The 14834-nt window shown below is 46.3% G+C and overlaps 1 protein-coding gene across 6 annotated transcripts in view; it reads left to right on the forward strand.

The window, feature by feature from the left end:
• LOC146057646 (inactive dipeptidyl peptidase 10-like) overlaps window positions 1-14834 on the forward strand; it is a 110892-nt gene that overhangs the window by 70238 nt on the left and 25820 nt on the right. For 5 of the 6 annotated variants that reach the window (XR_014469758.1, XM_083169127.1, XM_083169128.1 and 2 more), the window contains exons 18-21: window positions 8787-8909; window positions 10468-10534; window positions 11431-11625; window positions 13644-13698. Coding sequence is in view for 5 of the 6 variants with exons in the window: in XM_083169127.1 (XP_083025253.1) it covers window positions 8787-8909; window positions 10468-10534; window positions 11431-11625; window positions 13644-13698 (440 nt within the window). In the remaining variant the exon portion in view is untranslated. The remainder of the gene's footprint in view (window positions 1-8786; window positions 8910-10467; window positions 10535-11430; window positions 11626-13643; window positions 13699-14834) is intronic. The other variant, XM_083169124.1, reaches the window with a different exon arrangement.

Genomic DNA, 14834 nt, shown 5'->3' on the forward strand with positions numbered 1-14834 from the left:
TATTACCAATGATGGCAGCGTCCCTAAGCCCCGATACCCGCTGTTATCGGGTTTTATACGTTAGAAGGCAAAACTAGGCCTATAAGTTATTGTTGCTTTAAATTTAGAGGAAAACATACTTAAGTCATATCGGCATGGAATAAATAACCTTCATAGCAGGAGGACTATCTCCATACCAATCTATGGGGTATTGACTAACTTGGATTTAATAGGATGACGACGGGTGAAAGACACATTAAAAGGGAAACAGGTTTACCAGATAATCCATCAGATTAGTAGGCATGTTAAATATACTATAGGGTCTATTCATAAAGCAGTGAAAACGGTGGAGAAGTTGCCCATGGCAACCAATCAGCTGCTACTTGTAATTTTATCAGATGCACTTGATAAATGTCAATTAAAAGCTACTTATTTCTCCACTGGCAATCTTCTCCACTCTTTCCTCTGATTCATGAACAGACCCCTATACCCACTATACAGGTTATTCAAGAAAAATTACCTAAAGTCCACAGAGTAAATCAAACTATAACAGTTTTAAATATAAGCAAACAGATTGATTTTGCATGTTTGAGCACTTTACTAAAATTGATTGCTTTAGTTTAGAATTAATAATTGGCTTAATCCATTCCAATAAGCCAGGAGAACGATCATGACCTAAAAACACCTGTAAGTAGGGTAATTACCCAAAAAAGCCAATTCCAATAAGCCAGGAGAACGATCATGACATAAAAAACACCTGCACAAACTGTAAGTAGGGTAATTACCCAAAAAATAAATTAGTTATTTAATCTTTAGTTTGGTCACTGTTTAATATCAGAAGGTGAAAAAGATAGCTATCAGCTATAAACGCATGCATACTTATGTATATAACAAATAAGTATACCAAACATGCAGCTGCTGGTTACAGATTTAATATGAAAATAATAATTACATTCAAATATTTGTTTTGGTGTAACAAATCTATTAGTTCATGTTGTTTTTAAATCTCTATAGTTCTCATTTACACTCCAGCAGAGCGTTTCTGTGCGTGCTGCCTCACCAAATATGTCATGAGGGTAAACTGAAAACAATTTATTGCAATTATTAAATGCAGAGGCTGTAAAATAATTTTATAAATAATTAAGTGAGAGAATTTTTTTAATAACGTAGACTGTACACTATATAATTTTAGTCCCCCGTATTACAGCCTGAATGCAACATAAATACTATAATATAGTTTTGAAAATAATATGCTTGTTTAGCAAATAATTATCCTGTATGCAGCCATTTTCTAACTTTATTTCTGCTTTCCTATAGTAATATTAGCATGTATTTATATGCTGCTAGCATAGTGTGTACAGCTTTACAATTGCAGACAGATACAGAAATAAAGCAACATAAGGTAATAATTATAACATTAAAACAGCAGGAGGACCATGGTCTCAAATATGCGCTTGCGCACGCACAGATACCAAACATCGGAACAGGGCCGCATTTGCCCCATTCCGAGTGATGTTGAATTAGGCCCTCAGTTTCAGAACCTTCAGCATTGGCATTAAATCAGCAGCACATTTCTGTAGGTGACTTATACCACTTTCATACCTAAATCCACAGTCGAAAGAGCTTCGTCACAGCTGCTAAACACTTTTCTCACTGCAAATTGGACTCTGGTTATTCTCAGTCTCCTTTCACAAAGCACCCGTGTCTGCCCATTTAAAGTGAACATTAGAGGCTGATGTCATATATCTGCACTTCTGATACTGCAATGAGCAGTTCGATTACATAACCCAGGTAGATAATTGCCTTTCTGCTGCTCCCCCTCCTGCCTGCCGACAGCCCTTCTTCATCTGACTGCCTATGCCCCCCAGGTTAATGCCCCCAAAAAATGCAAAATCATGCACTTGGGTCTTTAAAATCCAAATGCAAAATATAGTATTAAAATGGCACTATATTGGAAACTACTGAGGAGGAGAAGGATCTAGGTGTCACTATTTCAGGTGACTTAAAGGCAGGTAAGCAATGTAACAAAGCAATGAGGAAGGCAAGTCAGATGCTTGGTTACATAGGGAGAGGTATCAGCAGTAGAAAGAAAGAAGTAATGAATAAATAAAAATAAAGCAGCACTGATGTTACAATGTAACAATATTTATTACACACAATATTAAGAACAATAATATAACATTAAAATGAACCATATGGTATAAATGAAATTTGAATGGACCCAATTGTATAGTCACCAGTGTTGGATGGTATTGAAACCTGCTCTGATCCTGAGGGGTATGGGATAGTCCTTATTGGCGACTGGGTGGTATCCTGAAGCTGTTATTATGGACTACAACCGATGGCATGGATGGAATTAGCCTGATCGGGAGTCCCACTACTGAAAGAAAGAAGTAATAATGCCACTGTATAGGTCACTGGTACGACCTCATCTAGAGAACTGTGTACAGTTCTGGAGGCCATATCTCTGGAAGAATCTAAATACAATAAAGACTGTACAAAGAAGGGCAACTAAAATTATGCATTGTCTACATCACAAAACGTACCAGGAAAGACTAAAATATCTCAATATGTATAGTTTAGAGCAGAGAAGAGAAAAGGAGACATGATAGAAACTTTCAAATATATCAGGGGTTATAACAAAGTCCAGGTGGGAGACATTCTTCAAATGAAGGGAAGTATTAGTACATGGGAACACTGAAACTGTAGGAGGTAGGTTCAGGCAGGGGCGAATTTAGGGGTCAGGCCGCCCCTAGGCACAAAATATTTGGCCGCCCCCGTCCAATATAGACATGTGCGCAACCCCCGCCCCCCCAAACTAAAAAAAAAGAAAAAAAATCGACACATGCCTGCAGCAAGCAAACTGTCCCTCCTGGCTCTGGGCAAATGTTGGGTAGTATGCAAACACAATAGATAGCTCTGGAACACAAGGAGACGCACACATTTAACATGAAAATCTATTAGCACTTACGGTTTGTTTAATAGAAGGGATTCAAACAGTTAAACTGTCTGCTCCCGACACATTCCTCTCCGTGCAGCAGAGTGATGAGAGGAGGGAGGGCTTGGTAACCTGTGAGCACTGCAGGGAGGAAAGTTCCTTGCCTCTTGTAAGGAACATAAAACACTATAAGGTGGGAGAGGGCGACTTACCGGCACCCCGCTCTGGTCAACGAAATAATGGAAACATGACGACATAGTTTGTGGCAATTAAAATGGTCACAGCTTTATTTCACAAATCCATAAACATAACCAAACACTTTTGCAGGGCAAGGGATAGAAAGGGGAGCGGTGCGCTCTGTTCCTGCTAATGTGGTACCCCTGGGACGTGTCCGTTCCACCGCCGTGGGTACGCGACCACGCCCCCTACCAAGTTGGTACCGCCTGGGCCGTGCCAGTCACCACCATGTGACTCACATGAACACGCCCCTTACACGCTATGGGCCGTGCCAGTCACCACCATGTGACTCACGTGAACACGCCCCTTACACGCTATGGGCCGTGCCAGCCACCATCATGTGACTCACGTGAACACGCCCCTTACCATTATGGGATCAGCTACCATCCGCACCTCACCCTACCTGGCACGCAACCCGTATGGCCCCTGCCGTATTAATGCTGGAACCAGGCGTGCGGCCGCCTAATGGTGAGTATGCGAGGCATTCTGTAACTCCCCTACATTTCCTGCCTTGTGCACCGCTCCCTTCCCGCAATACTGTGACAACATTATTATTCAAGCATCTTATACACCGTAATGACAATGACAACCCAAGTCAATGTTACAATTACCCTCATAGCCAATATAGTCCTCCTATACAACATAATACAACAAGTATGCAAACAGTATATACATATATATATATTATATAAATTTCCCTTTTTTTTTATTTTTTTTTTTTTTTTTTTTTTTATAATTATTTATCAACCTTTTTTTTTTTTTTTTTTTTTTTTTTATAATTTAATTTTTTTTTTTTTTTTTTTTTTTTGAAATATTCGAATATTTTTTTTTTTTTTTTTTTTTTTTTAAACACAACATTTTGACGTGACAACTACAACATTTCTAAACATGTCCAATACAAGATTCACAACCTGACACCTGCCAAGTGCCTTTCTCCGGCTTTTACCAAAACAACTGGGCTGGGTGGGTGGGTGTTTCTGTCCTAGCTGGGTGATGAGTGAACTCAGACCCCCTGCTCTCTGCTTTTGTTCCTGCTGCTGCTCACGCCCCCCTCAATTAAACCTGTCCTTTCTCACTGGCCCTCCTCATGGCTAGGTGACAAGAAGGGGACCGGCTACCCTGGCTGCTGCCTCCCCCCCCATCCCCCCGAACCCAGGTTTCCCTCCGTTGACCTGCAGGGTGCCTAGCGCCCCACCCCCTTATCCTGCTTCAGGGGCCATTTTGGCCCCCTGCGCTCCCTTAAGGTGGGAGAGGGCGACTTACCGGCACCCCGCTCTGGTCAACGAAATAATGGAAACATGACGACATAGTTTGTGGCAATTAAAATGGTCACAGCTTTATTTCACAAATCCATAAACATAACCAAACACTTTTGCAGGGCAAGGGATAGAAAGGGGAGCGGTGCGCTCTGTTCCTGCTAATGTGGTACCCCTGGGACGTGTCCGTTCCACCGCCGTGGGTACGCGACCACGCCCCCTACCAAGTTGGTACCGCCTGGGCCGTGCCAGTCACCACCATGTGACTCACATGAACACGCCCCTTACACGCTATGGGCCGTGCCAGTCACCACCATGTGACTCACGTGAACACGCCCCTTACACGCTATGGGCCGTGCCAGCCACCATCATGTGACTCACGTGAACACGCCCCTTACCATTATGGGATCAGCTACAATCCGCACCTCACCCTACCTGGCACGCAACCCGTATGGCCCCTGCCGTATTAATGCTGGAACCAGGCGTGCGGCCGCCTAATGGTGAGTATGCGAGGCATTCTGTAACTCCCCTACATTTCCTGCCTTGTGCACCGCTCCCTTCCCGCCACACGAGGTTCCCGGCGCGCCGGGTACCGAAGCCCCCACCCTGCCCTAGCAACACCACCTTCCTCCGCAACTTATGCACTTTGTGGCTCCTCACCTGCACTGCATGGGACTCCTCCCACCGGACTGTGACCGTTCCCCACTGGTTGCCCCCCAGTAACCTCATGCCACCCGGATCGTGCAAATGCATCTAAAACCATAATCACCATATGGCCCTTGAAATACATTTAAATGCTGCTGCTATGCTGATCTTCCCAGCAAGACACTCATTTGCCTGCAGCTCCACTCTGCCGCTCCACATTGGTTACAATGGTTCAATGGTTTGGTTCAAAGATGGCGCTGATATTACACCAGTGCAGCCCACCTCACACACAATGATTCAACATAAAACACTTCTATGCATATAGAGCCATCGACCCTACTGCACCAGCCTATATCTCCTCACTTTCCACCAAATATCTCCCATCCACTTTGTCCAGTCTGCCCTGAAAACTACCTCTCAGGCAAACCTGCCATATTTTGTCTGCTGTTACCAGCTTGTTTAATCACTGTCTACCAGTGTCAGGTGCCACGGACACAGCTGCACTATCTATGAAACCGTAAATAAACAAATAATTAATGAACTTGCCCGCATGTTTTTCCTGCCCAGCTGTTTGCTTCTAATAAACCAGCTGTCCCAGCCTTGTGAACAATGTGTACTACTCCGCCCCCCCCCTGGAGTGACCCTGCTATCAGCGTTTGGCCTCTCCTTTCAAAGACCACAAGCTGTGTGCCTTCCTGCCATAAAACCAACAGGGCTGGGGGGGGGGGGGGGGCGGAATTGTCCTCAATTGGTATCACTCTAGCATCAAAGTATTTCCTCACCCTATCTGGGAAGGTGGGGGCTGCCCATGGGCGCTTGTGGAACTATCTCTCCCAGCATATCTGCTGTCTAGGACACCTTCTAAACAAAAGAAAGGGACAAAATGCCATACATTTGCAGTTTGCCCCAGGTAAATTTAACGTGCCTCTGCTCGCACTGTATATACAGTGTAAGCCTGTCCAGTGTGCCCATGTCTTTACCTTAAACCCACCTTCCCCATATCATTGCATATACCATGTAACCCGCGCTGGGCCAGACTGGCTTCCTTATAAGGACCCTAAAAACCCTCCAGGAAGCCCTCTGGTGCAAAAACCCTGACTTCCCCGCCTCGGCTTGCCCTATTTTACTTAACAGGGCATCTGGCCCTGGCGCGGCTAACTTCTTAATCTTAATGTTTAATCCTGCCAATCGCAGCCTTTCCCTCAGCTCCTTGCACTTCTCATCAAGGTCTGTACCTGAGTCGCTATCTCCCGCAATGCTCTGCTTGTTACGGCTGAGCGCCCCTGTGCCTATGCCATCATCTGCGGTGCTCTGCTTGCTATTACTGCACGGCAATGCCCCTGTGCCTACCGCTATGCTCTGTCTGCCCTCTCCAGTAACCTCGGACACGGAAACATTTTTCACATTGCTACCCAGCCAAACCGCACCAATACATGCATATACATTACAAACATTGCTTATCTCACCAATACCGTGCGTTGCCAATCCGATGCTTCCTTGAACCGCGCTTTTCTGGGCAATGGCCCCAGTCTCCACCGATTGTGTTGGCACCCTGCTGGCCGAGGCATGGGTCAAACTGCTTCCACCTGGCTGTGCTGCCGCCCTGCTGGTCGAGGCATGGGCCAATGTGTCCCCAATTGTTCCGTGGCAAGATCCCCCCGCCCCCCTCTGGCTTGCTCCAACAATGCCTGCGTCTGCTCCTCATCGACAAGACATTCTGGCCCCTGCGCCCTTGGGGTATCAAATCTCTGTGCCCGCTGCCCATTAGCAGGGGTAGTGGGGCTGCAATACTCCCTCCGGGGGAGGGAAACAAAATGGGCCGAGTGGGCGAAATTACCCTGGCTCCCGCCCCCCGCCGCTGGCACCTGGCAATCCTCCCGGCCCCCCCTACGACTTGGGGTGAAATTGGGCTGCCGAGCAGAGCTATTGTAGCTCTGGGTTTCCGCCAGGAAGACCCACTTTCCCCGCACCCCTGGAGACCCTGATGTGCTCTCCCTGCTCCCCCTCCCCCCTGTGTCCCGGCATACCTCCCTGCACCCCTTCCGGCGTGTCCAATTGGGCCTGGTGCCTAAAAACACTGTCCTGGCCCTCCACCCCTGATTCGTGCCCCTCTGATCCCGCGGCCTCAGGAATCACCTCCCCCCTCAAACGCTTGCCTTCACCCTGTAGCAATGCCCCGTCTGACCTGGCCGGAATTTCCCTTCTGTGTCCCCGTGCTGCTGCTTGTGCTGCTGCTGGCCAGATGCTTGAGAAACCTTGCTGAACCGACTTGCTCTGCACTTCTTTCCTCAGACCACTAGATGGCGCCCGCGAGCTTCTTCTCCCCTGTATGTGTTGCCTTCCTCGATCATCCCCCCTCTGAAACGTGCTGGCTTACTCCTGCTTCCATCCGAACGATTTACTGGCTTTTTACGTCCCTCCATGCTGCTCCCTTAGATGGCCTGCGAATGCTGGAATGTGAGGAATATTAGGTATGAAGCCGGTACTGCTGGATGTGCAGCTGGGAAAGCACTATCCTCCTTGAATGTGCACTCAGCTGGGACTGCTACAGGCCTTCTTGGAATGCAGTAACTGCTCCCTGCTGATTCCTTTGTTCTGCTGGATATAAGTGTTGGAGCTGCTGAAGATGTGTTTCTGTCCTAGCTGGGTGATGAGTGAACTCAGACCCCCTGCTCTCTGCTTTTGTTCCTGCTGCTGCTCACGCCCCCCTCAATTAAACCTGTCCTTTCTCACTGGCCCTCCTCATGGCTAGGTGACAAGAAGGGGACCGGCTACCCTGGCTGCTGCCTCCCCCCCCATCCCCCCGAACCCAGGTTTCCCTCCGTTGACCTGCAGGGTGCCTAGCGCCCCACCCCCTTATCCTGCTTCAGGGGCCATTTTGGCCCCCTGCGCTCCCTGTAGGTACGTATCACAGTAGTTGTTTTAGTGTGGACAGACTCCGGAGTTTCAGGTGCAAGTGTGTGAGCAGGCAGTACTGCCTGTATGCACTGCTCGGAGAGAGGGATGGAGGGCTGTAGCTTCAGGCTGCCTAGAGTATTACATGTGCAACAGCGCTGAGCGCACAGGCATAGTAGTGGGTAATTGAACGCCAGCTCCATAAAAGTAACGGAGCTAGCTAGGAACTGGAAGCCGCGCTGAATCGAGCACCGCATCTCCCTCGGTGCCGGACTGTGAGGTGGCTAGCCAGCTGCCAATCAAAATTAAGAAGTGACGCTGAGCCTTCCTTCCGGCGTGGGTCGGAGACTGATGTGAGGGAGCATCCTGGACCTGGAGGCAACGCTGCAGAGGTGCTCGAGCAGGCTGTGAGGGGGTCGCCCGCCGTTACCTTGGCTACTGCACTCGCCAGCTGACAGCTAGCTAGGCTGATTGGCAGCAGGTGCCTGGCGGCTGCCGCCCATGACAGGTGCCGCCCCTAGGCCCGTGCCTCACGGGCCTAGTGACAAATCCGGCCCTGGGTTCAGGGGAAATCTGAGGAAAAATTACTTCAAATAAAGGGTAGTGGTCAAGTGGAATAGCCTCCCATCAGAGGTGGTAGAGGCTAAGATAGTAGAACAATGTAAACATTCACGGGATAGACATGAGGATAGCCTTAAAAAAATAAGGATTAAATAGGGTTTAAGGGTAACAATATGGTTAGAAAAGGGGCAGACTCGATAGGCCGAATGGTTTTTACCTGCTGTCAAATACTGTGTTTCTATGTAAAATGCTTGATCTCATTTCCAATCTCCTAGATTTCCTTGTTCTAGAGGACAACCAGGCTCTGAAAACAACCCTCTGCATCGAGGACATGCCAGAGATACTATACAGAACCATTCATACTGATGGCTATGGTAAGGGTGGAGTTCTAGGTTCTGGTGAGTGCTCAGCATTTACAGAATGTATCCTAGCAACTGTTGCTTGCTTAATGTGATGGAATTCCCCATTCATTAGCACTGTTATTGAGCATTACTGAAAAAAAGACACATTTTCAATGGACCATCTAGGTAGATGTATCTATTTTACAGGCTTATTTTTGTGATATTTTACTTTTCCAAATAGTTGTTTTATGGTCCGGAACCATTTTGCACATTGTTAACGGACTCCTTTCTAAAAGTGCAAACCCTAGTATTATGGATCAATACATCCATTTACAGCTCAAAGATATTAGCATGGAAGTCAGAGGAGTTGGCCAGATAAGTGAACACAGACTTTATGCATCGACATACCTAATTTACCACCAATATGCAGATATTAGATTTTGTTTTATGGGCAGTTGCCTCCATTTGACCCAATGGATAAGTAGTTGGAACATTTGATGGAAGCAGACAATATATTATGGTTGCACTGCTTGGGGCCTGTACAACTCTTCCTGCATCTCCAGGAAGCATACTGACAAGAGGTGAAAACTTCCCCCAGCAATCCCTGCCAGAGCAGTCTCTTACCACCTGGCCAGCTCCACTAGACAAGCAAGAGATCCCCCACTTGTAACCCAGATTCCAGCAGCAAATGTACAATTATAGTTTTTTTAATATATCTTAAAGACTTTCCGTCGCCATATAATAGTATCATGATGGTAAAGTCATGACATGTTAAGAGATACTGTAGAGATAAGTATTTTTTCTCTATGTCACCTGCATTCATACAGGGAGGGGCTTGTTGTAAGTGCCAGATAGCACTGGTTATAGCGCATTTGACAGTAATCACCTCGTCTCCCATCTCCCCCAAGGTCTGTAATCTGACAGATTTCCTAACCCATAACACACCCTTAAAACATGCAACTTGGAAACATGCAGAAGAAACAAATGGCTTCATCAAATTGTTTACAACCACACCAGACTGTGCGTTATCTGACCTGGTTGCGGATGTGGTATATTAGATTGACAATTTCGAAGTCGACATGCAGAAGTTTGACAATTACAAAAGGTTGCCACAACAGTCGACACAGAAAAGTTTGCCATATGAAATTGTTGAAAATAGTTTTTGAATTTTCTTTGCCATTGTCGACACCTGATCACATGGAGCCATAATATATTTTTAAAATGTAAAAAAAAAGTAAAAATTGGATATCTTCATTTTTAGCAGGATTGCGAAGGCGCATGCAAATTGCGATTGCAGCACATGCTCAGTATGCCGATAATTGAACATTGCGTATAAACATGAATTAGGCCCTGAGTATGTACCTTGAAATGCACTTTGCACGACTGTACTTACAAAACAGTATTGTTGGTCAGTCATACCTTTTGCCTACTAGAGTCAGTTTAAAAAGGGATTGCCTATGGTTAAGTGAGTACCACTGACCCAACAAACCAGAATACAGCTCACACACTACAAATAAACGTGACTTATTCAGCCTTCAAATACTAAAACAGAACAACACAACCCTATGTTCTGGCTGCCTTGTAAATATTACATGTTATTTTCCCTATCTGACAGATCTCCATGTCCGCCTGACTCTTCCATCGGACTACAAGGAGTCACAGTACCCCTTACTGCTCTGGCTGTAAGTAGCACTGACAGCGCCGCAACATCAGGCTATGTAAATCCAAACATTATTACATATTAGAAATACATTGTGTGATTTGGAAACCATGCAAAGATCTGAAATAAACCATGTACAAATAATAATAATAATAATAATATACAATATGGTAGCAGGTAATTCTCTATCTTGATATAGACGCATTTCCAAAGACAGCCTGTAGAGTAACCCAGAAACCTGTAGAGTTACATAGTAGTTAAGGCTGAATAAAGACCTACATCCACCAAGTTTAACCTACCTACATCCACCAAGTTTAACCTTTGGTTAGAGGGTATGGGCTATTTGTTATATCCCTACATATACATTGTGAATTCCGATTTCATTTTGGACAAATTATGATGATTGTTGGTTGTAGACCTGGATGTTTTTAACCAATAGATGTTTGCCCGACCTTATTTTAAATGTATTTATTATGTCTGCTGACATCACCTCTCCAGGAACAGTTTAACTGCCCTGACAAGACAAAACGTATTCCTTCTAAGGATATTAGGTGCGTATGATACGCACTCGCAAATCATCACGGCACCGGGCGCACTTTACGGCGGACTGAATTCAGTTAAAAGTGCTTGCACCTCCGTAGTGGTGTGAGCAATTTTAAGCGAATGGTGCAAGATAAGCTTAATTTGGGTGCAATTTTCAACATTTAAACGGCACCCGAACGGCAACTCACACCCTTCGGCACTAATAGGATCTAGCCTAAGCGTAAAATCCTTCTCTCATCTAGACGCATGCCCATGTGTCCTAGACTCCTTCCTCAGAGCAAAAAGTGTGCCTTCTTCTTGGATATAGTTTTATATTTATATGTAGCATTATTTTTTCATAATAATATACATATACTGTATTTCTCCTTTGTGTAGGCCGGAGGCTCCAGGCTCTCAGCAGGTGACAGAGGAGTACTATCTTGGATGGAGCACTGTGCTTGTAAGCTCCTTCCAGATAATTGTGGCACATTTTGATGGACGGGGATCTAAGAATCAAGGTCTGCATTTACTCCATGAAACGGACCGGAAGCTGGGTTCTGCTGAGATAAAAGATCATATGCTTCTATTGCAGTACGTGTAGTTCTATATTTTCTATTTGGGGCTTAACTTTATTTATTGCAGTATCACATAGGGCATCAAATTAAGGGCCTGATTCAGATCTGTTTGCTAGGCTGCATATACTTGTAAATTTACGTATACTGCATAAATTCTAGCCTGGAGAACTGCTCCAGCAATCCCTATGCTATCACTAGTATATGAGTCTCGTGAATATAGCTGTATGATCTTTTACTCCAGGAGTACACATGTGATGGGTGATACGTCAGATTTCATAGAACGGCTTTACTCAAGAATTCTCATTAAAATAATGAATCAGATAACAAGCATATGTAGAGTTACATAGTGGTAATTTAGCGCTTTCAGTGTTAACAACCAAGCCTTTGACAGGGCTGCCATCTGAGGTGTACAACTGGCACTAATGTCAGGGGCCCAGACGCAGTAAGGGGCCGGTAATGTGTCTGTTTTAACTAAAGGAAGTTGTAACTGAATGATAATGTGCTCACAAATTAAACTGAGCCTGAAATTTATGACTATGGTATAAAAGCATCCCTGCTCAGATGTTTGTGTGGGACTGCTGTCAGTGAGGCAGGGATGGGCTGCTGTCATTGAGATCGGGGTGGGTTGCTGTCATTGAGATAGGGATTGGCTGCTGTCATTGAGATAGGGGTTGGCAGTGGCGTAACAATAGCCCCGCAGCCCCCGCAGCGGCAGGGAGGCGCTGAGTAAAGTGTGGGCGCCGGGGGTCTGCGGGGCTATCGTTCCGCTCCTGCCTGCCTGTTCCACTGCTGCCCCCACCCAGAGAAAAGGTAACCCCCGCCTGCCTTACCCGCTGCCGCTTGCCGTCACATCGCTGCCTATGTAACAGAGACACGCATATCTACTCTGCAGTCCCGGCGCTCCTCCTCGCTCGGCTTGGCTCCTGCTATTATAAAACATCTCCTACACAAAATGTCTGCCCTGTTATAGCAGACAGTTTTTTTAGGATGCTAGAGGAGGCCACGGCCTCCTCTAGCACCCAAAAAATGGTCTGCTGTAAGGTGGCAGACATTTTGTGTAGGAGATTTTTCGTAGTTACGCCACTGGTGATCTTGTGTAGGAGATTTTTCGTAGTTACGCCACTGGGCAATTTTCGTAGCTACGCCACTGGGGATTGGCTGCTGTCATTGAGATAGGGATTGGCTGCTGTCATTGAGATAGAGATGGGCTGCTGTCAGGGAGGCAGGGATGGGCAGCTGTCATTGAGGTACGGATGGGCAGCTGTCATTAAGGTAGGGATGGGCTGATGTAAGTGAAGCAGGGATGGGCTGCTGTCAGCGAGGCAGGGATGGGAAGCTATCATTGAGGTAGGGATGGCTGCTGCCAATGAGGCAAGGATGGGTAGCTGTCATTGAGGTAGGGATGGGCTGGTGTAAGTGAAGCAGGGATGGGCTTCTGTCATGGAGGCAGGGATGGGCTGCTGTCAGGGAGGCAGGGATGGGCTTCTGTCAGGGAGGCAGGGATGGGCTTCTGTCAGGAAGGCAGGGATGGGCTGCTGTCAGTGAGGGTGTGCAGGACTGCTGTCTGTGAGGCTGTGCTGGGCTGCTGTCAATGAAACTGTGTGTAAGAGACCCTGGGTTTAAATGGGTGTGGTATGGTGGGCACAGCAGTAAATTCACCAACATCCTGCAGCCGGGCTTTGCCTGACATGGTCACATATGATTAAACGGTGTCTGATCACTCAGCAGTGGCTGTTTCCTGTTCTTGCTCATACTTCTCCCCTGGCAACAGGCACTGGTGATGATCTGCGGTCCAAACTGGATTGTCTACCAGCTTGTTCTCACTGCAAAAGTCTTAAGCGGCCCATACACGTTGCACAAGGCATCCAATGTGATGTGATGGATGCTATTTAAGCCCACAACGCACGGCGGGATCGCAGCGTGTGTGGGCAGCATTAGACAGTTCTGTGCTAATATAGACAATACAAAAGGATACCTTAGTTGCCAGCTTGGTTCAATTGGGGTTTAACTGAAACAATCCCTTTTTTTTTTTAGACACTTGAAACAGTTGCCATATGTGGATCATAATCGCATAGGAGTATATGGGAAGGTAAGTGAATGATTCTAAACTCATGATATTTAAGCAACATGAATATATATATACAATAAACCTACAAACCTCATGCTTGAAATGTGTATTGTTAGGTCCTCCATCCTGACCCTACTGTCCTCTCTGTCCTGGTCCTGGCACCTCTGTCCTGTTCTCGCTGTCATGTCCCTGTCCCCTCTGTCCTGGTGCTGTCACTCCTCTCTCTCCTGTCCTTATCCTATCTGTCCCTGTCCTGTCATCTCTGTGCTATCCTCTATGTCCTTGTCCTGTCACCTCTGTCCTGTTCTCGCTGTCATGTCCCTGTCCCCTCTGTCCTGGTGCTGTCACTCCTCTCTCCTGTTCTTATCCTATATGTCCCTGTCCTCTCTGTGCTATCCTCTATGTCCTTGTCCTGTCACCTCTGTACTGTTCCTGTCATTCCTCTCTCCTGTCCCCTCTGTCCTTTCTCTGCTCCATCTGTCCTGGTCTTGACTCCTCTGTTGTAGCCCTGTCCATGTTGCGGGAGACATACGATAACACGGAAGTGGTGGCATCCCATTCCATCCTGACAGGGCTCTGGAAGTGCCCTGACTGTCTCCCCCTACCCCCCTTACCATACCTCCCAACATTGGTGGCAGTGGAGGAGGGACACAACATTTTTTTCACCACTGTTTGGGGCATGGTCAGTGCTGTGAGAACTGCTGGCCATGCCTCCATCCCCTCTCTGCAGCTCTGCATAGCAATGGGAGACTACTTCTTCTGCCATTACCAATATTATTTTCAATTATCCCCAACTGGTCGGCAGTAGCCCAAGTTGGGAACCAATGCTCTTTTCTATCAAACATGTGAAGAGGGGCATGATGGCACATTTGTGATAAATCTGTATGATTTTAGAAATCATCCATTATATTTTTCATCATTTCACATTGTGCACTGTACATGAAGATGTGTTTCTCTAATTAGAAGCTTAGCTCAAACCATTAGTATAGGACAAAACATTATCTCTGCCAGTTTGAGCTGGTGCATAATAAAAGTCCCTGCGCACAGTAGGAATGGTCATATATTGCAGGGATCAGATAATTGAAACCTTCTATCTGCACCGCTCAGCAAAATGCTTTACATGGGTGCACATTCTCTATACTCACAGAGAACGTTTT

This window comes from Crinia signifera, chromosome 2, assembly GCF_055691185.1.
Source record: "Crinia signifera chromosome 2, ASM5569118v1, whole genome shotgun sequence".
Taxonomy (NCBI): domain Eukaryota; kingdom Metazoa; phylum Chordata; class Amphibia; order Anura; family Myobatrachidae; genus Crinia; species Crinia signifera.